The 24,681-nt window shown below is 43.0% G+C and overlaps 1 protein-coding gene across 4 annotated transcripts in view; it reads right to left on the bottom strand.

Annotated features, from left to right (window-relative positions):
* Nucleotides 1–9,237: 9,237 nt before the first annotated feature.
* The window catches only part of TCF24 (transcription factor 24), a 62,302-nt gene continuing 46,858 nt past the window's right edge, over nucleotides 9,238–24,681 (bottom strand). For 2 of the 4 annotated variants that reach the window (XM_073583888.1, XM_073583887.1), the window contains exons 2-3: nucleotides 22,571–23,022; nucleotides 9,238–13,207 (exon numbers count right to left, since the gene is read on the bottom strand). In XM_073583888.1, coding sequence (XP_073439989.1) covers nucleotides 13,094–13,207; nucleotides 22,571–23,008 — 552 coding nt within the window. In that variant the 5' untranslated portion in view covers nucleotides 23,009–23,022 and the 3' untranslated portion in view covers nucleotides 9,238–13,093. The remainder of the gene's footprint in view (nucleotides 13,208–22,570; nucleotides 23,023–24,681) is intronic. The other 2 variants (XR_012233818.1, XM_073583889.1) reach the window with 2 other exon arrangements.

Below are 24,681 nucleotides of genomic sequence, written 5' to 3'. Positions count from 1 at the left end.
GAATTGTATAAAAAAAAAAAAAAAAAAGTGTGTATATTTTTTCCTCTATATCTCTGAGGCCGTAGGGGGATTTTTTTTTTCTCTCAATGGAGATAAAGCAATTGTCTGATCGTGTGGAGCAGCTCGCTGCGGAAGTGCGGGGAATTTCCGCCTACCTTGCTCATTCACATGCTGCTGAACCAAAGATTCCTACACCTGATGTATTTTTTGGGGATCGGTCTAAATTTTTGAATTTCAAAAATAATTGTAAATTATTTTTTGCCTTAAAGCCTAACTCGTCAGGGAGCTCCACGCAGCAGGTTAAAATTGTCATCTCTTTGCTGCGTGGCGATCCCCAGGATTGGGCATTTTCTTTGAAACCAGATGATCCTATTCTGACTAATGTGAACGCATTTTTTCAGGCCTTGGGGTTGTTGTATGACCAACCTAATGCCATTGATCAGGCTGAAAAGACCCTGCTGGCATTGAACCAGGGTCGTGATTCTGCAGAATTGTACTGTCAAAAATTCCGAAAGTGGGCAGTACTTACTACCTGGAATGATAATGCCTTGGCTGCTCTCTTTCGGAAGGGGTTGTCAGAAGCCATAATATATACTATGGTGGGATTTCCTGTTCCCTCTAGTCTTGACGATTCTATGTCTTTAGCCATTCAGGTTGATCGGCGCTTACGCGAACGCAGAGCTGCACGAGAGGTGTTGCCACCTGTTGAACAGATGTCTGAACCTATGCAATGTGATAGAGTTTTTTCCAGAGAGCAGCGTCAGGAGTTCAGAAGGCGTAATAAGTTGTGTTTTTTCTGTGGAGATGCCTCGCATATTATTTCTGTCTGTCCTAAACGCGAGAAACGCTTTGCACACACGTTTTCTGTTGGTGGTGTTCAACCTAAGTTTCTTCTGGCTATTACTCTGATCTGCTCCCTGTCCACATTTTCCTCCAAGGCTTTTGTGGATTCGGGAGCAGCTCTAAACCTAATGGACTTGGATTTTGCTAAACGTTGTGGATTTCCGATGACACCTCTGCAGACGCCTATCCCTTTGAGGGGGATTGATGCTACTCCTTTGGCTAAAAATAAACCTCAGTTTTGGACCCAGGTGGTAATGCTGGTCGCCCCAGACCATCAAGAAAATTGCAGGTTTTTGGTGTTACATAATCTGCATGATACTATTGTTCTGGGGTTTCCCTGGTTACAAATTCATAATCCAGTTTTGGATTGGAAATCTGTGTCTGTGGTGAGTTGGGGTTGTCGGTGTGCCTTTAGTGAGGCTCCGGTGTTTTCCACCTCTCCTCAGTCGCATGATGTTCCTGATTATTTGGCGGACTTTTATGATGTATTTAGTGAGAATGAGTCTGCGTCTCTGCCTCCTCATAGGAGTTATGACTGTGCTATTGAACTGAGCCCGGGGTGTAAATTTCCCAAGGGTCGGCTCTTCAATTTATCTGTACCCGAGCACGAGGGTATGCGTTCCTATATTAAGGAGGCGTTGGAGAAGGGTCATATTAGACCATCCTCGTCACCCTTAGGTGCCGTTTTTTTTTTTGTAGCCAAAAAGGATGGATCATTAAGACCTTGTATTGATTATCGTGCTCTCAACAAAATTACTGTTAAATATCAGTATCCGTTACCCCTGATTTCTGATCTATTCTCCAGAGTTAAAGGTGCTTGCTGGTTTACCAAGCTTGACCTCAGGGGGGCGTATAATCTTATTCGCATTAAGCATGGGGATGAATGGAAGACGCCGTTTAATACTCCGGAGGGACATTTTGAGTACCTGGTGATGCCTTTTGGGCTCACTAATGCCCCTTCTGTCTTCCAGTGCTTCATGAACGATATTTTCCGAGATTTTGTCGATAAATTTTTGATTATCTATCTGGATGATCTTTTGATCTTCTCCAAGGATTGGGATTCTCATGTGGAACATATTCGGACTGTGTTCCGGATCTTGAGGGAGAATTCCCTGTATGTCAAAGGATCTAAATGCCTTTTTGGAGTACAGAGGATTTCTTTTTTGGGATTTATTTTGTCCCCGTCAACTATTGAAATGGACCCGGCCAAGGTACAGGCCATTTACGATTGGGTTCAGCCCACTTCTTTGAAGGCCCTCCAGAAGTTTTTGGGTTTTGCTAATTTTTATCCGAAATTTATAGCAAAATTTTCTAGTATTGCCAAGCCATTGACTGATTTGACTAAGAAGGGTGCTGATGTGTTAAATTGATCTCCAGAGGCTGTTTCTTCCTTTCAGGAGCTGAAGCGAAGATTCACTTCTGCTCCGGTTTTGCAGCAACCTGATGTCTCACATCCGTTTCAGGTAGAGGTGGATGCTTCTGAGATTGGTGCAGGAGCTGTTTTGTCCCAAAAGGATCCTGTAACATCTAAAATGAATCCCTGTGCTTTCTTTTCCCGAAAGTTCTCTCCATCTCAACGTAACTATGATGTGGGGAATCGGGAACTGTTAGCCATGAAATGGGCATTTGAGGAGTGGAGACATTGGTTGGAGGGAGCTAAGCATCAAGTCGTGGTCCTCACTGACCACAAGAATTTGATTTACTTAGAGTCGGCGAAGCGCTTGAACCCTAGACAGGCTAGGTGGGCCTTGTTTTTTTACACGTTTTGATTTTGTGGTTTCTTTTCTTCCTGGAACTAAGAATGTCAAGGCTGACGCCCTCTCTAGGAGCTTCTTTGCTGATTCTCCTGTGGTGACCAAGCCTGCTACCATCTTAGGCGAAGGGGTAGTTCTTTCTGCCATCTCGCCCGATTTGAGACGTGCTCTGGAAGAGTTCGAGGAGGACAAACCTGAGCGTTGTCCCAGTGGAAAGTTGTATGTTCCTGACCAGTGGAAGAAGAGAGTGATGTCTGAAGTTCATTGCTCTGCTTTGGCTGGTCATCCAGGTATTTTTGGTACTAGAGATCTGGTGAGTCAGTCTTTTTGGTGGCCGTCCTTGTCTCGTGATGTCAGGAATTTTGTGCAGTCCTGTGGGACGTGCTCCCGGTCTAAATCGTGTTCTCGCTCTAGTGGGTTGTTGATGCCTTTGCCTGTCCCCAAGAGGCCATGGACCCATATTTCAATGGATTTCATCTCTGATACGGCGGTCTCTCAAAGGATGACTGTTATTTGGGTGATTTGTGATAGGTTCTCTAAGATGGTTCATCTTGTACCACTCCCTAAGTTGCCGTCTTCCTCTGAATTGGTGCCCCTGTTTTTACAACAGGTGGTTCGCTTGCACGGGATTCCTGAGAACATTGTATCTGACAGAGGAGTCCAGTTTGTGTCTAGATTTTGGAGAACTTTCTGTTACAAGCTGGGAATTCAGTTGTCCTTCTACTCTGCTTTTCACCCTCAGACCAATGGGCAGACAGAGAGAACAAACCAGACCTTGGAGTCATATTTGAGATGTTTTATTTCTGCTGATCAGGATGATTGGGTTTCATTTTTGCCCTTGGCCGAATTTGCTTTAAATAATAGAGCTAGTTCTGCCACTTGGATGTCTCCTTTTTTTTGTAACTTTGGGTTTCATCCTCGATTTTCTTCAGGGCAGGTGGAGCCCTCTGCCTGCCCAGGGGTTGACACTGTGGTGGAGAGAATGCACCAGATCTGGGACCAAGTGGTGGATAAGTTCTCTCTCTCCCAGGAAAAGGCCCAGCGGTTTTCCAACCGACATAGGACCATTGGTCCCCAATTTAAGGTTGGTGATATGGTGTGGTTATCATCAAAAAATATTGCTATGAAGGTGGCTTCTTCTAAGTTTAAGCCTAGATTTATTGGACCTTACAAGATTTTGGAGATTATTAATCCGGTCTCCTTTCGTTTGGCTCTTCCTGTCACATTTAAAATCCATAATGTGTTCCATAAATCTTTGTTGAAGAGGTTTGTTGAACCTGTTGTTCCGGGGGTTGCACCTCCAGACCCTGTATTGGTTGAAGGTAACATGGAATATGAGGTAGAGAAAGTACTGGATTCCCGTCTGACTAGACGGAGACTCCAGTATTTGGTTAAGTGGAAGGGTTATGGTCAGGAGGATAATTCCTGGGTCTCTGCCTCTGATATTCATGCCAAAAGATTGGTGCGTGCCTTTCATCGGGCTCACCCTGATCGCCCTGGTGGCGTGGTTGAGGGTTCGGTGACCCCTCCTCAAGGGGGAGGTACTGTTGTGAGTTCATTTTCCCCTTCACTACTGAGGCCCGAAGAACTCCCTCTTCTGGTGAAGAAAGGTAGTGAGCCTGATTGTCAAACACCTGGGGCTGATGATGGTGACTGGCTGAGTGGAGTTAATGACTGGATATAAGGCTGCCGACGCCCTTCTGGCCTGCGGGTGATTTCTCTGTGGACTTCTAGGAAACCAGTCTGATTCCTGCTCATCTAAAGCTAAGATTTCTGCTTTGCCTTTTTGCATTAGTGTTTTGTTTTCCTTGCTTTTCTGGATTCTGCCATTCCCTGCTGGGGTTAGCTGAATCTCCTTTTGCCTGTTGCTCTGTCTTCAGAATATTCCTGAGTACTGACATAGCTTTTTTGAAGCTTAGCGTGTTTCAGGGCCTTTTTTACTGTCAGTTTGTGGGCTCTTATTTTCATAGGGTTTTTCACGGATTGCAGACAGCAGCCTTCCTGTCCTTTCCTATCTAAGCTAGCGTGGGCCCCATCTTTGCTCAGTCTATCTTTCTGTCTGTGTTTTGTTCTTTCTTCTTGCTTCACCGTCATTATATGTGGGGGGCTGCCTTTTGCTTTGGGGTCTGCTCTGGGACAGTTTAGATTTCCCTTTCTGTCTTTAGGCTATGTAGTCCTCTGGCTGTGATCGAGGGGCCTAGGGCATCGTAGGAGCCCCCCACGGCTACTGCTAGTTGTGTTGATAGGTTCAGGGGTCTGCAATCCGATAGCTGCCAACTTCTCTGGTTTTCTGGACTTAGCTAGCAAATCTATTTTTGCCTCCTACGGTGACTCAATCATAACAGAAGAGCCTTGGTGAGAGAGGTAAAGAAGAACCCCAAGATCACTGAGGCTGAGCTCCACAGATGCAGTAGGGAGATGGGAGAAAGTTACACAAAGTCAACTATCACTGCAGCCCTCCACCAGTCGGGCCTTTATGGCAGAGTGGCCCGATGGAAGCCTCTCCTCAGTGCAAGACATTTGAAAACCCACATAGAGTTTGCAAAAAAAAAAAAACACATGAAGAACTCCCAGACTATGAGAAATAAGATTTTCTGGTCTGATGAGACGAAGATAGAACTTTTTGGTGATAATTGTAAGCGGTATGTGTGGAGAAAACCAGGCACTGCTCCTCACCTGCCCAATACAATCCCAACAGTGAAACGTGGTGGCAGCATCATGCTATGGGGGTGTTTTTCAGCTGCAGGGACAGGACAACTGGTTGCCTTTGAAGGAAACATGAATGCGGTCAAGTACAGAGATATCTTGGATGAAAACTTCTTCCAGAGTGCTCTGGACCTCAGACTTGCCCAAAGGTTTGCCTTCCAACAAGACAATGACCCTAAGCACACAGCTAAAATAATGGAGTGGCTTCAGAACAACTATGGAACCATTCTTGACTGGCCCAGCCAGAGCACTGACCTAAACCAAATTGAGCATCTCTGGAGAGACCTGAAAATGGCTGTCCACTAGGGTGACCGCAAAAAATCGATGTCGGAATTTTGTCCGTCTGGACCCCACAAATCGATTCCCCTTTCCAGATATTGAGATAGCCAAAATTTGAGCTCGATCAAACGACGTTAACCCGTGCCGCTCGTCGCTCAAAGTTTGAAAAAATCCAAATTGCGTTATTTTAAGATTTAGGTATTTTGCATAGTCTGTTAGACTATAAAGAATGTGACAACAACATTGCAGAAATAGCCCTGACCAAATTCTCGAACCATTTGTGGTATTTGAATGCAGAGTTGGTGAGATTATCGTTTTTTGATCCCACCATTACAGACAATGAAAAGTTGTTAATGGCTAATAAATTGCTCAGTAGCACAGATGAACCATCAGAGCACGCTAGGGTTGTAAATCCAAAAGTTAGGAAAGAAAAATTAAAAGAGGTAGGAAGTAACCGACTTTAACGACCTTCTGACAAAAGATGAAGAACAAAAGCAATATGTCCTGCAAGTTGTAAGCAAATGCCGAGCATTATATTCTGACGTTTCAAAAACTACTTTAACAAAAGCTCTAGAATAGATTAGATAACTATGTAAAATTATCAACTCATGTAGGTTAGCGTGCTCTGATGGTTCATCTGTGCTACTGAGAAATTTATTAGCCATTAACAACTTTTCATTGTCTGTAATGGTGGGATCAAAAAACGATAATCCCACCAACTCTGCATTCAAATACCACAAATGGTTCGAAAATTTGGTCAGGGCTATTTCTGCAATGTTGTTGTCACATTCTTTATAGTCTAACAGACTATGCAAAATACCTAAATCTTAAAATACCTCAATTTGGATTTTTTCAAACTTTGAGCGACGAGCGGCACGGGTTAACGTCGTTTGATCGAGCTCAAATTTTGGCTCTCTCAATATCTGGAAAGGGGAATTGTTTTGTGGGGTCCAGACGAACAAGATTCTGACATTTTTTCCCCCCCATATGAGATCCGGCCACCCTACTGTCCACCATCCAACCTAATGGAACTGGAGAGGATCTGCAAGGAAGAATGGCAGAAGATCCCCAAATCCAGGTGTGAAAAACTTGTTGCATCATTCCCAAGAAGACTCATGGCTGTACTAGCTCAAAAGGTTGCTTCTGCTCAGTACTGAGCAAAGGGTCTGAATACTTATGACCATATGATATTTCAGTTTTTCTTTTTTAATAAATTTGCAAATTTTTCTACATTTGTTTTTTTTTTTCATTAAAGATGGGGTGCAGAGTGTACATTAATGAGAAAAAAAAAAGAAATTTTTTGAATTTGCCAAATGGCTGCAATGAAACAGAGTGAAAAATTTAAAGGGGTCTGAATACTTTCCATATCCACTGTATAGTATATGCAGACAGGACTACACTGCCATGTCCTTGGGGACTAATCTCAAAACATAGAGCATAAGTCCTTACACCTCATGACAGTGCACCCTGTATTCATATAGATTTTGTCCCAGCTACTGCAGGAGGAATCTATTTTATCCTAGGGGAGATGTTTTTCCCCTCGGTTATTTTACGAATTTCCGTTGACCAGAGAAGAAAAAAACCCCTCCATTTTGCTCTTGAATGGTGGCACTTTTTTTCTTTTACATTTTAATAGGTATATTAAAAGTTATATTTTAATTCTCACTTTTTGCTGTATACTACAGTAACACTCCAGCAAAACTTTGGAACTGTGGGAAATTTTTAATTACAATGCATTGTCTCCTATTTTTAGTATCCCGTTTACCTATTCAGCTTAGGTAAGGTCCACATGTCCAATACTTATTTCCATGTTTGAATCCGCAGAGGGAATCCAAAAACTGAAATAAATTATTCCATTCGGTGAAATGGGGATGGAAACAACCCAAAGTGTCATCAGTTTGGTGCAAATCTGTCATCAATCTCCATTTATTGCCAAATAAAAACTGTTGTGTGCACATCTTTCCTTGTCCAGCCAAAAAAAAAAGCAGATCTTTAAAGGATCCGTTAATGTATAATGGAAGTGTTAATGTATCCATTATGCCTCGAGTTGATTGATCTTGTAATTTTCACTGCACATGCCCAGAATACCACAATTGTGCACTTTGACCTAAAGGATCTGTTAAATAGATAGTAATGGACAGCAAAAGGAAATCCGTTTTACAAAAAGATCCGTTCTATAATGTTAGCCGATCTGTTAAAAATGCTGTCAGCTTGCGGTATGCTTTAACAGACTTGATTTAATCAATTACAGGATCTGTTTTCAACAGCGGATTACTGGACACGTGAACAGAGCCTGACTACGCCATTACCGCCAGTGCCGGGCAGATTTCATTTCCTAGTCACTTCAGGTTTCTTTTTAATGGAAATCCATCAACTAGTTTCTGTTGCCTCATGTGAGAACAGCATAATTTAGTCAAAGAGACCCCAAATCCAGTGTCACTTACTGGGCTGCTTGCTGTCATTTTGATAAAAACCACCGTTTTCTCTGCTGCAGACCTAGAAGTTCTCTGAATACTGAGCTCTGTATAACCCCACTGTATGCACTGTGCATGGGCTGTCACAGTGGTGGGGGCGGAGTTATACAAAGGTCATAAATATGGAGGACTACCTGGCAGTAGGTTTACTAGTCCTCTACTCATAAAGCTGTGATTTTATCAGCAGATTATCAAAACTACACTAAAAAGCCCAGGAAGTGACACATCACTGAAATCAGGGTCCCGGTCTCTACATTATGCTGCTTTCAGATAAACTGGAAAAAATCTGGTGATAGATTCCCTTTATAGGGGTTGTCTCACCTTGTTAAACTGGTAAAATTTCAAACTGCTTGGAAAAATAAGCAACTTTTCAATTCACTTCTTATTAAAGGGAACCTGTCAGCAGGTTAGGCTGATAGGAGATGCGGCCACCGCCTTTTGGGGCTGATATACAGCATTCTATAATGCTGTATATCAGCCCCCCACCAGATCTGTAAAAGAAGAAAAATACATTTTTATTATAGTCGCCTGCAGGGCCGGGCGGTCCTGTCCGAGGGGTGTCGCTCTTCTTGGTCCGGCACCTCCCATCTTCTTACGATCGCCATCCTACTTCTTGGTTCATGTGGCTGACGCGCCCTTACGTCACCCACACAGTCTGCTTGGCATCGCGCTTCTCTGCTCTGACTATGGCAGAGTAAAGTACTGCAATGCGCAGGCATCGGGAAAGGTCAGAGAGGCCCAGCGCCTGCGCACTGCAGGACTTTGCTGCAGAGTACAGCTATGCTCTTGAGAGCATAAGTTTTTTTTTTATTTTTAAGTGCTCTGTCAATTTGACAGAAGTAACGTGCGGCCTGTAGTGCCATTTATCCCAGCAAATGTCAGAGTTTGGGAAAGAGATGACCTCGGTGATATCCATATGCCCTTGTAGGACACAGATGGGCAGTAATATTGCATTGATCCAGGGAGCTAGTCTGATTGCTGTATGTGGAGTCGGGAAGGAATTTTTTTCCCCAATGTGAAGCTTACTGTTTGCCACTTGGGTTTCTTTTTGCCTTCCTCTGGATCAACATGTTAGGGCAAGTTAGGACAGGATATGGGTTGAACTAGATGGACTTAAAAGTCTTTTTTCAACCTTAATAACTATGTTACTGTCATATAACTCATAATTCATGATACAACAATTTTTTTCTGTATAATCATTTATTTATATTAATCCATTTAAACACCCAGACCTCTGGGAATGATAGAGTTATCTTAAGGTTCAGCTTCAGTCAACGCAGTTTAACATAGTTCCCTTTAAATCCACTTGTCAACAGCACATCTAGTGGGAAAATGTGTCCTGATACAGGATTTGTTTAACAACTTCGACACAATAGAACATTTTTTTTTTCACATATTTCTTATAACGTTTGGACCTAGCACAAATAAAATAGAGAAACTCCCAGTGACTGAGAATCACTTTCAATAAATGAGGACTATTGTCTGTGATCTGACAGCCCACTTAACATGACAAACTGTTTGCCTATTGTCACATGCATTTAGTGCAAATGTTTTCACTGAAAGAGCATAGTCCTCCAGCCAGGCATGACAATGCAATTCTCTTAAATATACCGAATTCCTTAAAAGCATAATGTAAATAACGCCAAAAGCTTCTCAAGAAGTCAGGGGAAGTGTCACGGGCAAGCGGTACGGCACGTATAAACATGTGGACACACAATATTGAAATTTACACACACACATATATATATATATATATATATATATATATATATAGATTATTTCACATCTTTTACACACAAGGGACTTGGGAGGAAACAATCACAGAAGTCACATTACAATACAACATTAACTTTACAAACGGAAATTTCTATAACTTCTCTATGTACATTGCATGTAGAGGCGCGACAGTTCACAAATCCAAAAATGTGAAATGTAATGAGAAGTTCACTGCAAAGTCTTCACATAGTAGAATGCATTTCTGACCATTTCTATCGCTGGATTTGCTGGTTCATAGAATATTTATCATGGACGTGGTCACATAACAGATTTTGCCATACCTGAGAAAAAAAAACGTCCAATTACATTGATCAGATTGGCAGCAGTTTTTCTCAGACGTGGAGGTAAAAAAAAAAAAAAAAAAAAAGTTAGACCACACTCGGATGACATGATTGCAGTCTATCACGGACTGGTAAAATGAAGGAGGTGGAGAAACTTTTTTTTTTCCTGCACCACCGAGAACAACAGATTACACTCTGATCAAACTGTGATCCAAATAATTGGACTGTAATTCTTGGATTCACCAATAGTCAGTTTACACTTCATAAAAAAACAGCAGAGTAGGGATTTAATTTCTATAAACCCCATTCACTTTGCTGTCCTTTGCATAGCGAACATATGCAGCGTTAAAGATACACCAACTACTCATCATAGGAAATATCCTATGTATATCCTAAAGTTTTGTATATCCTAAAGTTATTGCAAAAAGAAACCAAGAATTCCTTTTCATGCACAGTAGCATGTATAAGTTTGGGCACCCCTGATCAAAGTTACTGTAAAGCAGTTAAGCAAGTTGAAGATTAAATGATCTCTAAAAAGCCTATAGTTAAAGACTACTCATTTCCTTGTATTTTTTTAAATTACTTTTTGCCATTTTAAAAAATACAAAAAGGAAAATGTGCATTTGCAAAATTTTGGGCACCCTTGGAGATGTGTGTGCTTAGATAACTTTGACCAAAGTTTTAGACCTTAATTAGTCTGTTAGGGTTATGGCCTGTTCACCATCATCGTTGGGAAAGACCAGGTGATGCAAATTTCTCAGTTTCATAAAAACCAGCCTCCTCTAACCTTGTGCCAAAAAAACAGCAGCAATGGGTTCTTCTAAGCAGCTGCCTTGCTCTCTGAAATAGAAAATGGGGTAGGCCCACAAAGCAGGAGAACGCTATAAGAAGATAAAGCGTTTTCACGTTGCCCTTTCCTCAATTCAAAATGTAATTAAGATATGGCAGTTAACAGAAACAGTGGAGGTCAAGATAAGACCTGGAAGACCAAGCAAAATTTCAGTAAGAGCTGCTCTTAGGATTGCTAGAGAAGCAGATCAGAACCCCCACTTGACTGCAAAAGACCTTCAGAAAAGATTTAGCAGACTCTGGAGTTGTGGTACATTGTTCTACTTTTCAGAGACACCTGCACAAATATGGCCTTCATAGAAGAGTCATCAGAAGAAAACTTCTCCTGCATCCTCAACATAAAATTCAGCATCAGAAGTATGCAAAAGAACATCAAAAGCCTGGTGCATTATGAAAACAAGTCCTGTGGACCAATGAAGTTAAAATAGGACACAATGATCAAAAGGTATGTGTGGAGGAGAAAGGGCCCAGAATTTCAGGAAAAGAACATTGCTCCAACCATTGGGGTTATGTTGCAGCCAATGGCACAGGGAATATTTCATGGTTAGAGGAAAGAATGGATTTAATGAAATTTCTACAAATTTTGATGCAATCATAACGCCATCTGTAAAAAAGCCGAATTTGAAAAAGAGGATGGCTTCTACAAATGGATAATTATCCTAAACATGTCAAAATCCACAATAGACTACCTCAAAAGGCACAAGCTGAAGGTTTTACAATGGCCCTCACAGTCCTCTGATCTGAATCTGTGGCTAGACCTCAAAATAGCAGTGCATGCAAGACGACCCAGGAATCTCACAGAACTGGAAGAATTTCCCAAGGAAGAATGGATGATAGTCACTCAAACAAGAATTGAAAGACTGTTTACAAGCGGTGATATTTTCAAAAGGGAATGCTACTTGGTACAAACCATGCGGGGTGGCCAAAGTTTTGCATTGGATCATGTTGCTTTTTGTAATTTTTAAAATGGAAAATATTAAAATGTCTTTTTTTGCCTGAAATATAAAAGGAAATGTGTCATGTTTAACTTTAGCCTTTTTAGAGACAATTTAATCTTCAAGTTTAACTGTTCACAAATTATAATGGTAATCTTAGACATTACGTGTAGCGGGGTGTTGAATTTTAAGATACCATTTCAATATAATTTATAATCAGATTCATCAACATGTGTGGGGAGGTTGAGCTGGGTACGGTTCTGTCTGTAATGGAGACAGACAGAGGGTGTCATGTGGCAGACTGCCCATCAGAGGTCACTAGAGAGCACCGATGGCAGTGATTATGTAACTTTCATTTGAGTGTTACATAACTGCCAGAGGTCAAGGTGACTGATTGGGCAGAGGTGACTGTCAGGTGACAGAGGGCGGGGCTACCTGGTCTGTCTGAATAAATACTGAGGTAAGCTTCCTGAAACTTCAGTCAGCCAGGGGAGCTCACAGGTTAGGAGAGTCTGTCACACAAAGTAGACCCCTCAGAGACTTTGGACAGTGGAAACTGTCACGGGGAGGGGGGGGTGACCCTATAGGACATTGGTCACAGGCAGAGACGGCCTGTGAGGACCTGGATTATTGGTGGACTTTGTAAGGTGAGACGCCGTGGTGGATTGGCCTAGGGCAGCCATGGCGGATAGAGCCACGAAGTACGCCTGATGGAAAAAAGTGTACAAGTGAAGGTACCCGGGCCTGTCTGCAGGAGGATAACAGTGTGAAACATCTGTCGTGTTTTGGTCTGGTCGTCGTGAAGGCGGCCAATAAAGGCAAACCTGTTGAATACAGTTCCTGCCTCGGTCTCATGCCTGTCGACGTCAAGAAGCGGGTCACCCCCCCATTCCTGTGAGTACAGCACACCTCCGCCGCCTATCTGCACTAACACCAGCAGCACCACCACCCAATTGCCATTCCCTCCCTCGCCACCGACCCTACACATGTATGGCAAAAGCCTCCCATAGTTGAATTACACTTGTGGTTTTACCCATTCAGTAAGACTCTGTAGGTCGGCTCTCTAGCACTCTGCATGTTATGTTCTTCAGTTTACACTTGTGAAGCAGAACGCACATCATGCAGAAATTTCCAAATACCAAAAGGTGACAAGCAAAGTTTAGCTAAATGTTTCAGCATATAGAGAAGTCCCAGCCTCAGCAGTCTGATCTTTGGACATTATCCTCTTGGTCCAAACCTTCTGATCCTGAAGATTGGTGGAGAAACTGCCCCGTGGCTCCAATATAAAGTCTAGATCTCATGGGCCATTTCTGGAAGAAAGAAAAAAAAAAATGAAAGCATGCAGGCATTTCTGTGGACTCAATGTGCTTTTAGGCTTGATTTGGCCACTTTAAAGAATAACAGTGCTCAAATAAATCACCTGCCCCCCAGGCCATGTTCAGTGCATCAGGGAGATCCATCTGAATCTTCAAAAAACAGAAATCAGACAGTCGTAGAGTGCAAATTAGTGGCATTCAAACAGAATTTATTCATGTATTTCTGACATCATCCATCTTTTCAGTCAGACACAAAAACAGACTATGGGCCTCATTCATCAAAGGTTTTACACCACTAGTCTGGAAAAAGCTTTGAAAAGTTGCAAAATTTTTGAGCAACTCAAGGCGGTGCTAAAATTGTGCAACTTTTTGCGTTCTCGTGTCATTTTCACTCAGCTTTGATAAAGTTGGCGAAGTTGGGGCATGACGATCACCAGTCATCAAATTCATAATGAGTGGCGGCATTCACTTTGCCATAAGTCTTACTCCAGCAGAGACTGGGGTATGATTTGTGGTGAGGTGCACGCCACTCGTCCAACGCTCCAGGTTTATGAATCAATAGCACATGACTCCAGCACATGTCTTCATTAAGACCGACATGAAGATCGCCGGTGGGGTCTTGATGAATCGGGCCTTGTCGCATCAGCTCCTGATTTGTGGGGCATTTCAGACACTGTCACATATTAGTAAATGAACTCTCGTCTTCAGAATGCACAGGTTCATACTCCTCCCTTCCTACGCCATTTGAAAAGCTTTTCCTGTTGGGGGTCGCTGCCTGCACATGCTGTGGAGTAGAGAGAGGTACCATGCTGCACATTTGGTGGGGATGTAATCATATTAAGCCATTTTGGGATTCTGTCTTTTCCGCTTATCAAGCCATTAACAGTCATCCGGTGACCAACTCCCCCAAGGTGGCTTTATTATCTATCCTCCCGGGCTCGTTTCGGTTCCAGAAAAAGGGGCTCCTAAGATTTCGCTTAACTGCTGCGCACACCATGATCTCCCGAGACATTGGAAATCCTCCCAATCTCCGAATATGTCTGAATGGGTTAAGGAGATGACCAGCCATCAAAGTATGGAGGAATTGTCTGCTGAGGTTAATGGTTCAATGGAGAAATATCTGCAGGTTTGGAGCCCTTGGATTTTGTATATGGACTCTCAGAATTTTCAATCCCTCTTTTCTAAGGCCTCTTTCACACTTCAGTTATTTGCATCAGTTAAAATCCGCCAAAAAGGCAGACAAGCGGATCCGTTCTCAACTGATGTGAACGGATGGCACAGGATCCGTTTTTAGACGGATCCTGAAAATGAGGAAATTTAAAGGAACCGCTGGCGAGAGCGAGAGAGAGAATTTTTTTTTTTGTCCGGCACCCAGACAGATTTTGGGGTTAATTCAGTGTCTGGAGGATCCGCCGGCCAAAAAAACCTTGCAAGCTCCGTTTGGAAATCTTTGAGGATGTTGACAGACACTAACATTGTGGCGGATCCTCAAAAAAAACGGATGCAACGGACGGCAATCAGTCAGGATCCGCCAATAATGAAAGTCAATGGGGAAAAAACGGATCCGCAAAGAAAAATGGCGGATCCGTTTTTTTTCAAAATTGGCGGATCTTGACTGATTGTCAAAAACGGAAGTGTGAAAGAGGCCTAAGCCATAAGTAAGATCGAACAGTACGGGTTAGATGGACGGCATTTTAGGGGTGCAACTTGCCCCCTTTTATATCAGACTTCATGGTTTCTCCCCAGTCTCTCTCCCTTTTTTTCCGCCTCTCTCTCCCCCCCCTTATTCTTTTTCGCCTCATTCTTACCTTTCGTGTTTACACCATTATTATTTGGAGTGACCTAGCTTCTCTGGTTTGGGTCGCTCTCTTTCATTGGATACTTCATATGTATTGCCAAAGGTCATACAGGCACCCTGGATAGGGGATCCCTACATTTGCTATGGATTTATTTTTCTTTTCAGATTTTGTTGGACTTGATTGGAAATGACTTTTGACCTGAAAGTTTTTATTTTGGGACTTGTTGGCTACAGGTCCTGATATACAGTGGTAAATGAGATTTCTTTTTGTACTCAGTAATAGTTATGTTGTTGAATCCTTTGTTACTGGATTGTTCTAAATTTCTTTTCAATGAAAACCAGATTAAGCATTTTAGTAAATGAAGAACGTGCTTTAAGTCTGTCAGGTTGTCACCAATTCCAAGAATGATCATCCTATAGACACTGGTGGTATTGTGGATGTTTCTCTGTCACTATCACAATCTTCCTACATAATTTGCTGTTTGCTAACACATTACTATTGCTGCCATCACTGGCTATTCTGAACCCAGAATATTGAGGGTCCCTACTAGCGGATATATCTTACCATTCAATCTCACTACAGTCCGGACACTACCGCTCCGTGGTTCTATTGAGAACACAGAATATATAAATATACGACACAGCAGACAGATTTGTTACTTACCTTAAAACCTGCCGCCACGATACAAAGTCAATCATTGCATAAAATAATTCCTCTCATCCTTCTAGCAGTACCACAACTGTTCCGTTTGTGAATTATGGTATTACATTTTAATAGAATTGTGTTGGTATTAAAATAGAAATATTCTGAGCATTTTCTTTCTTCAATTACCGTATATACTCGCGTATAAGCCTAGATTTTCAGCCCATTTTTTGGGGGCTGAAAGTCACCCTCTCGGCTTATACGCAAGTCATATACCGGAGGTCGGTGGGTGAGGGGGGAGTGTCAGAGATCATACTTGCCCCCCGGCATGTCTCTGCAGCCCCCCTGCTTCTCCCACGCCTTCCTTCAGCGGTTACGTGGTACCGCTCATTAGAGTTATGAATATGCGCATATTCATGACTTTAATGAGCGGTACCATGTGACCGCTGAAGGAAACGCTGCCGGAGACGCAGGGGCTGCAGAGACCGCGCCAGGAGGGGGTATTAGCAATATTCACCTGTCCCCGGTCCATTGCTGCGCGCCGCTCTGTCCTCCTGGTCCCTCTGTCAGTGACGATCAGGCATCAGAGGGCGCGATGACGTAGGTAGTGCACGCCGCGCCCTCTGCTGCCTCTACGTCACTGAAAGAGGAACCCGGAAGACAGAGCGGGCACAACGATGGACCGGGGACAGGTGAATATCGCAGGCGCCGGGGCCCTGAGCCAGCGGTGACACCGGCACCTGGCCCCCAGCGACGAGAGGTGAGTATGTCGTTTTTTTGCAGCAGCATAATCTATAGAGCATCTTATGGGGGCATAATCTATGGAGCACTTTATGGGGCCATAATCTTTATGGAGCAGCATATGGGGCATATTATTCTATGGAGCATCTTATGGGGCCATTATTATCCTTTGTGCAGCATTACATGGGGTGTATTTTGTATGGATCATCTTATGGGGCCATCATGAACTGTATGGAGCATTATATGGGGCTCATGATTCAATATGGATATTCAAAAACATTTAATCTGATATCTCAATTAATTTAACTTTTATTGGTATCTATTTTTATTTTTGAAATTTACCAGTAGCTGCTGCATTTTCCACCCTAGGCTTATGCGGGAGTCGATAAGTTTTCCGAGTTTTTTGTGGCAAAATTAGGGGGAGGGGGGGTCGGCTTACACAAAGGTTAATAATGGCCCCATAAGAGGCTCCTTATTAAAATATGCCCCATATAATGCTGCATAAAAGGTTAATAATGGCCCCATATGCTGCTCCATAAAAGGTTGATGGCCCCATATGCTGCTGCGATTAAAAAAAAATAAATAAAAAAGTGACATACTACCCCTTCGTCACTGGGGGCCAGGTGCCGGTGTCCTGAGCAGGCGGGGACATCGGCGCGCTTTGGGGGCCAGGTGCCGCTGTCGCCGCTGGTTCAGGGCCCTGGCAACTGCGATATTCACCTGTCCCCGTTCCACCGACGCGTGCTGCTCTGTCTTCCAGGTCTCTGCAGTGACTTTTCAGGCAGAGGACATGCACTAACTACATGTATATACTTCTCACTAAATTAGAATACCATCAAAATGTTAATTTATTTCTGTTCCTCAATACAAAAAGTGAAATTCATATATTATATAAGTCATCACAAGCAGAGTGATCTATTTCAAGTGTTTATTTCTGTTAATGTTGATGATTATGGCATACAGTCAATGAAAACCCAAAAGTCATTATCGCAGTAAATTAGAATAATTAGTAATAAACACCTGCAAAGGTGTTTAAAAGGTCTCAGTCTGTTTCAGTAGGCTCAACAATCATGGGGAAGACTAACCTAACAGATGTCCATATTATTATATATGGGCTTTATGATATATATTATATAGCCCAGTCATATTTGTTTCCTCAGTCGATTTGCAGATGCACAACTCTTTAGGTATAGCATTATCTAGGCAAGGGACTAGCAAGGATTAACATTGTAAGTCACATTGCATTTCTTTACCCACCACTCAGAGGGTGCCCATTAGCCCTGAAGAATAGACTGCAGCGAGGGAAGCATGGTTGACAAAAATTATGTAGAGCCTTGCAAATTTTTAAGTTTAGTTGACGGCTGTATACAATTTTGGAACACAATTTTTATTTTCCCAATGCACATAAAATGAAGACTGAAGCAGCTTTTCCATAGATTTTAATTTATATAGTTTATTTTTTGACACTTCAATGCAAATCTATGAGTCTCCAACGTAACAGACAAAAAATTCCATATAGTCAAATTCTGCAGTCGTATTCCAGGTTGTCTGTTGCCAAAAGCATAACATGAGTTAGGACAAGGGTGGAGATGGAAGAGAGTATGACTTCAGGATCAGACTATACAGCAGGGCCAGACTGGGACTAAAATTCAGCCCTGGCATTTGAAGTTACACAGGCCCACTAGTCACATGGTGACAATATAATATCTTTGTACCCTTGTAGGTTACAAGAAGTAAGAGGAGATTAACACGACTATATAACATGTAGTCACAGCTGTGCCCAGTATTTCAGCTCAGTCCTATTTATTGCTTTTAGTTGCAGTACTCCTCCCAAAGCTCTGTCCCCTTTTGTACGCACGGTGACAGAATTCCTGGCAGAACTGCTATCCATTGGGCAACAAGACCCCCTGGTCATAGCTGCCCCTATCATACCTCCCAACTTTTGAAGAAGGGAAAGAGGGACAAAGACTGCGGCGCGCTGCGCGTGCCGCTGCAAATTTTAGGCCATGCCCAGCCACACCCATTTCGCAACTAGTCACACCCATGTCCACGCCTAATCGCACCCATTTAGCACGGCTGATCACATTGACTGGTACTGAGGGCACAGTGGCTGGCATTATGGGCACACTGACTGGCACTAAGGAAGAGAGAAAACAGAGAGAAAAAAGAAAAAAGAGAAAGAAAGGAGAGCAAGAGAGAAAGAAAGAACAGAGAGAAAGAAGAAAGAACAGAGAGAGCAAGAAAGAGGGGAAAGAAAGAAAGAACAGAGAGAGACACAGAAAGAACAGAGAGAGAAAGAAAGAAGAAAAGAAAGAAAGAACAGAGAGAAAGAAAGAGGAAAGAAAAAGAAAGAAAGGGGAAAGAAAGAACAGAGAGAGAGAAAGAAAATGAGGGAAAGACAGAACAGAGAATGAGAAAGAAATAACAGAGAAAGAAAGAAAAAGAGAGAAAGAAATAAAGAGAGATTCTATAAAGATACTATAGCAGCCCGGCTCCCATTGTAATGCCCACCTGAGCCTCCCGCTGCAGGACATATCATGATCCGCTCACATGGCCGGCAACCCCAATTCCAAGGCGATCCTGCTGTCTGCGCTGTCAGAAGAGGACATGGTGATGGATCTGAAGCATTCCTGGTTCCGTCACAATCTCCTCATGAAATTACCTCATTTCCGGTCAGCTTCCAGCACATCGCCTAAGGTGGAACGTCATGTGTGTGTTTTAAAATGCTTCTCGGGGCTCCGCCATGTACTCCTGTGTCCGTGGGAAAAGCTCACTTTGTATGCTTCGTACACACTTGGCTCCGCTCCGTACACCTCGTACACACGCGGCTCTGCTACATCTACCCTGTAAACCCCTCCTGACCCCACACATACTTACCTCATCCAGCACCATGACAACAGCACAGCAGAGTCTTGCAGATACCAAGAGGGAAGGCTGAGCGCACGGGACCTGTGATGAGGTCACAGGAGGGGCGGAGTCAGGGGTCACATGATCAGGGGTCTGGACAAAGGCTCCTGATCATGTGACCCTTGACTCCTCCCCTCCTGTGACCTCATAACAGGTCCTGTGAACAGAGAAGAGACACTGAGTGGCTGTGGGGGGGAGGTCTCATGCTACAGCGAGGATGGGGTGCGTGGGGGGGCATGGCGGCTTATCTCCCTGCAGTGCGGGAGGGTTGGAAACTATAACCGCTGTGCCCGCAGAGGGTCGGCGGCAGGAGCAACAGCCAGGCCAGTGGCCGCATCAGCTGGCAAACGGCCAGATGATCGGGCGCTGCCGCCCGCGGCCCACATGACAGCGGCCCAGCGGGAAAATGCCCAGTTGGTTATATTACCAATCCGGGCCTGCTATACAGCATTTGTTTGTAGTTTCTTACCCGGGAGATTTCATAAGAGCTGTAGTAACTTTTTGTCAGGATTCATCCACTCACGGTGTCCTATAAACGCAGCAAGTGACAGCTCAGATGCTTGGGACTGTCAGTAGTGTGGGCAGCTGGGCTATCACTCAGAGGCAGGGGTGTGCTGGGCTGTCAGTAGTGCGAGAGACAGCCCAGTGGCCCAATCTGGCTGGACCTGCTGGCTTTCTTCCAGGTGTCACCCTTTCAGAGTGATTACCTGACTATTTGGGTTGAAAATGGTCAGACAATTGCCAGTTGCAGCTTTGCGCGCTGGTGTGTGCGCCTTGTGCTTAGAGTTCTGCTATTCTGACCTTTGCTGCCCGAACATGGAATTTGAAAGCAACTATTAGTTTGTATTGCTCCTTTTCCTTTGATTTACTCTGTCTGACCTTTGCTGTTGACTTTAGAATTTGCCTACTGACCAATTGCTTGCCTTACCATTTTCCCCCTTGATTTCCTGTCCTGGGTTTTGACACGGACTTTTAGGCTATGCCCACACGTTGCGTTTTTGCTTCGTTTTTTTTCTGCAGGCAAAAGCTGCTCTCTTGGCAGTGAAGAAGCTCCTTATAAAAAGCAGGTTTTGCTACGTTTTTCAGGATCCCAAAGTTCAGCTTTTCTTCCACCCCAGAAGCATGAGCAACGCAAGACGTTAGGTCACCAATGCAAGACATGTGAGAAACCCTAAAATCATTCTAGGAAAAAGGGCAATTTGATCAACATTATTTAGTGGAAAAAGATTTTAATGTCTGACAAAATAATGACTATTCTGAACAAAAATGTTCATGAAAAAAAATACACAATTACAAATGTAACAGGAATAGTCTCCCTAAGACATTGGCAGAGCATTGAGTATGTAGGAAACTGTTTACTTTCACACTTTGGTTAGCCCTTGAGTTGATCATTATTCAATCTCACACCTTGGTCAGCCAATGTTTACTTTACACACATCACTAATGTAAATAAACTGATTCTAACTGCCATTCTCAGGTGAGAAGACCAAGTCATCATGGTTTAAACTGGGGGGAATCACAAATAGGTTTCATATCCTACCATACCTGATTTTTTTTTTTACTGAAAACACAGCAAAATCTGATACCTGCGTTTTTTCTGTGTTTTTTTGTACTTACTCATTGCTTTGCATGGGTGAAAAAAAACGCTGTAAAAATTCTGAAATAATTGACATTTTGCAGTTTTTAAAGATGCAGCAGTTTTCCAATTCCCTCAGGAAAAAAAAAAAAAAAAGTGTGCGCATGAGACTTCTGAATTCTCATAGCTTTTGCTGGTACTGTAAAAATGCAGCTTAAAATTTGCTTTAAAGAAAGAAATGCAGCCAAAAAAATACAGTAAAAAGGCAACATTTGAACATAGCCTTAGGCTGGGTTCACATAGTGTTAATGCAGTCCATTCAACACATAGCGTTAACGGAGTGCGTTAACTCTACTCCCTAACGTGATCGCATTATGCTAGCGCAGATGCTCCATCTGTGCTAGCAGTGACAGACCCCCGAACGCTGCAGACCGTGTCCATCACAGAATGATGGCACATCGCTAACGTATACCGATTATGACTTGTCTATAATAGTCTATGGGTGCTGTTATGAATGGGTCACCGAGGAGGAAAAAAGCAACACATGCTAAGTCTCAGAAAACCAGAGAGGTTGGTAACTATGCAGACTGCAGAGCCCTGATCTTAACACACAACTAGAAGCAGTCGTGGAGCATGCCTACGGTGGTCCTGGATGCCTCGTCACAACCGGAGAGCTAAATAAGCCTAAAGTAAGAAAAGAGGAAAACTAACTCCCCAGAGCAGACCCCAAAGAAAAGACAGCCCCCCCACATGTATTGATGGTGAAGCAAGATGAAAACACAAAGGCAGAAAAATAGGCTGAGCAAATGATGGGGCCAAACTAACTTGAAAGGACAGGAAAGGAAAGATACTGTCTGCAATCTGCCAAAAAACCCTACCAAAAATAATATCCAACGCTTCTGATAACAAAATTAACCCTGAAGTCACTAGACTTCTCCCACTATATCAGCACCCTGGAATATTCTGAGACAGAGCAAAAAGAGGCCAATCTAATAAAGGACAAAAAGGCAAATTGGCAAATACAGATAAATAAGAGTGGAAATTCAGCACAGCCCAGCCGGGCTGGCTGACCACACAAAAACTGAGTTGACCAACAAGAGCAAGTGTGAACATTAGCAAAAAACAAACTTAACTTGAGAAGACTGGAGCAGAGCTGAAGTCCAAGACCTGAGAAGCAGACTGAATCACCAGCAACAGGATAGGGCGTTGGCTGTCTTATATCCAGTCTGATACTCCAGAGATCCAATCACTATCCTCCTTGTCAGGTGGCAGACCATTACCAATTAAACTAACCTCACTACCTCCTGTCACTACCAGAGGGAGAACGGAAGGAGAACTCCCAGCTGGTGGAGCAGAAAATGAGCTCATAACAGGGTGCGTTAACGCATCCGTTACATAGCGTTAATGCCGCTATGTAACGGATGTGTTAAACACCCCCCTAACGCTATGTTTACCCAGCTTTAGACTCCCTTGCCTCTCGGCTTGTCCACGAGTAGTTGCTCAGCATCACACTTATGTAATCCTTACTCAAAAAAATAGTTTAATGTCCATTTTAGATGTATTTGGGCAATAAATGTACTTTTCCTCTTGCATGTCCTGAATAAACTCATATTTTACACCAAGCAGTATGTATTTCATATATTTGATGGATTTCATATCTTTAATGGACATGGTAGGACTATATTCTCATACCTTGACAGGATGTAAATATCCATCCCCACTGTGTAGCGTTCCTAGAAGTTCTGGACTGACACTGCCAGAGTTGCCAGGAGTTGTGGACTGATGACTGTGGCTGTTCTCATCTTCTTCCTGGAGACTACGTGTAAGATGCGCAATGTAGGTGGTGGCAAGTATGAGAACATCCAGCTTTGAAAGTTTTGTATCTGGAGGCACAGAAGGTAATGTTCTCTGTAACTCTAGAAAAGCATGTCTCAGAGTTTGCACGCGGTTTCTTTCACGGGCAGCATTGGCAGCAGCAGGACGACCTCCCATCGTACTTCCTCCAGCTTTTGCTGCTTCTAATGTTCCTTTCCCCAAGGAAAGATGTGAGTCTTTCTCAGAGCTACCAGGAGATTCTTCTCTGCTGTGTACAAGACTGGTCACTAGAGGGCGCTGGACTTTCTCCACCATCGCCACACTGGGTGCTGCAAAGATAAATAGTTGTTAGTAGCTCATGAGAAATATGGGCCCATATTTACTATCATTAGGACAGAATTCATATGTAAGTTGCTTGTCTCTTCTTGTGAAAAATAAAACTGTTTGTCTGCTTTGCCTAAGGGCTCATTCAGACTTCTAATTCTTTCACATACAAGAATATTGTACTGATTATTCTGATCAGGTGCATGAGAGTCTGGTCCGAGTGTCATCTGATTTTCTCGTACATAGAGGGATTAAAAAAAAAACAAAAAAAAAACATTTCCACCATCTCCATTCTGACAGTCCGTGAAAATAGGAGCTCAATCAGATGTCATCCGAGTGCGATCCAATGTTATCATGGACCCACAGACTTGCATTTCTGATTTTGAGCAAACCCTCAAATCAATATTGGACATGTCTAATATTTCAACTGACCACTCGGTCCAAGGAAAAAAGAAAAAAAAAAATATTGAACATGTGAAAGGCCCCATAGACTACAGTGGCTTGCGAAAGTATTCACCTTGGTTTTTACCTATTTTGTTACATTGCAACCTTTTTTTAAATATTTTTGTAATCTGATTTGTGTGTGATAAGTTACTGAAGAAAAAATATAGGCAAGCAAAGTTTATGGGATCAAATAACTAAAAATTTGTATGTGCATACGTATTCACCCCTTTTGTGATGAAGCTCCTAAAAGTTTCTGGTGCAAGCACTTCCCTTCATAAGTCACATGCTTAGTGAAAGGAAGTACACCTGTGTGCAATATTAGTGTCACATGGATGTCAGTATATACACATCTTTTCTAAAAGGTCAGAGGCTGCAACACCATTAAAGGGAACCTGTCACCTCCTTTTTCAGCTATGAGCTGCGGCCACTGCCTTTCGGGGCTTATCTACAGCATTCTGTAGATAAGGCAGTGACCACATCTTATAGCCGAAAAAGGAGGTCACAGGTTCCCTTTAAGAAAGAGGCTCCACTATTCAAACACCATGAAAACCAAGAAGATCTCCAAACAAGTCAGGGACAAAGTTGAGAAGTACAAGTCAGGGTTGGGTTATAAACAAAATTAAAAAATAAAATAAACTCTAAGCCCGATCAAGGACGGTAGTAATCAGAGATTCAGCATAGAGAACAAAGGTAACCCTGAAGGAGCTGCAGAGTTCCCAAGCAGAAACTGGAGTATCTGTCCATACAACTACAATATGTAGAACACTCCATAGAGGTGGCCTTTATGGAAGAGTGGGCAGAAAAAAAGCATTTCCTTGCAAAAATTATAAGTTTTGTTTTAAGTTTGGCAAAAGAAATATGGGAGACTCTTCAAATGTATGGAGGAAGGTGTTGTGGTCAGATGAGATAGAAATTAAACTTTTGGCCACCAAGGTAAATGCTTTCAGGCACCAAACCAATACAGCTTATCACCCCAAGAACATCATCCCCACAGTGAAACATAGTGGTGGCAGCATCATGCTGTGGAGAGGTTTTTCAGCAGCAAGGACAGGGAAAATGGTCCAAATTGAGGGGAAGATGATGGTGGGAAATTCTTGAGCAAAACCTGTTTTAGTCTGTCAGTGATTTGAGACTGGGATGAAGGTTCACCTTGCAACAAGACAATGGCCCAAAGTATACTGCTACAGCAACACTCAAGTGATATAAAGGGAAATGTGTAA

Source organism: Dendrobates tinctorius, unplaced genomic scaffold (genome assembly GCF_039654945.1).
Source record: "Dendrobates tinctorius isolate UK_male_01 unplaced genomic scaffold, ASM3965494v1 ptg000082l, whole genome shotgun sequence".
In the NCBI taxonomy this organism is placed as follows: domain Eukaryota; kingdom Metazoa; phylum Chordata; class Amphibia; order Anura; family Dendrobatidae; genus Dendrobates; species Dendrobates tinctorius.
Note: the sequence above shows the minus strand (reverse complement) of the source record. Positions and strands in the feature narration are given on the sequence as shown.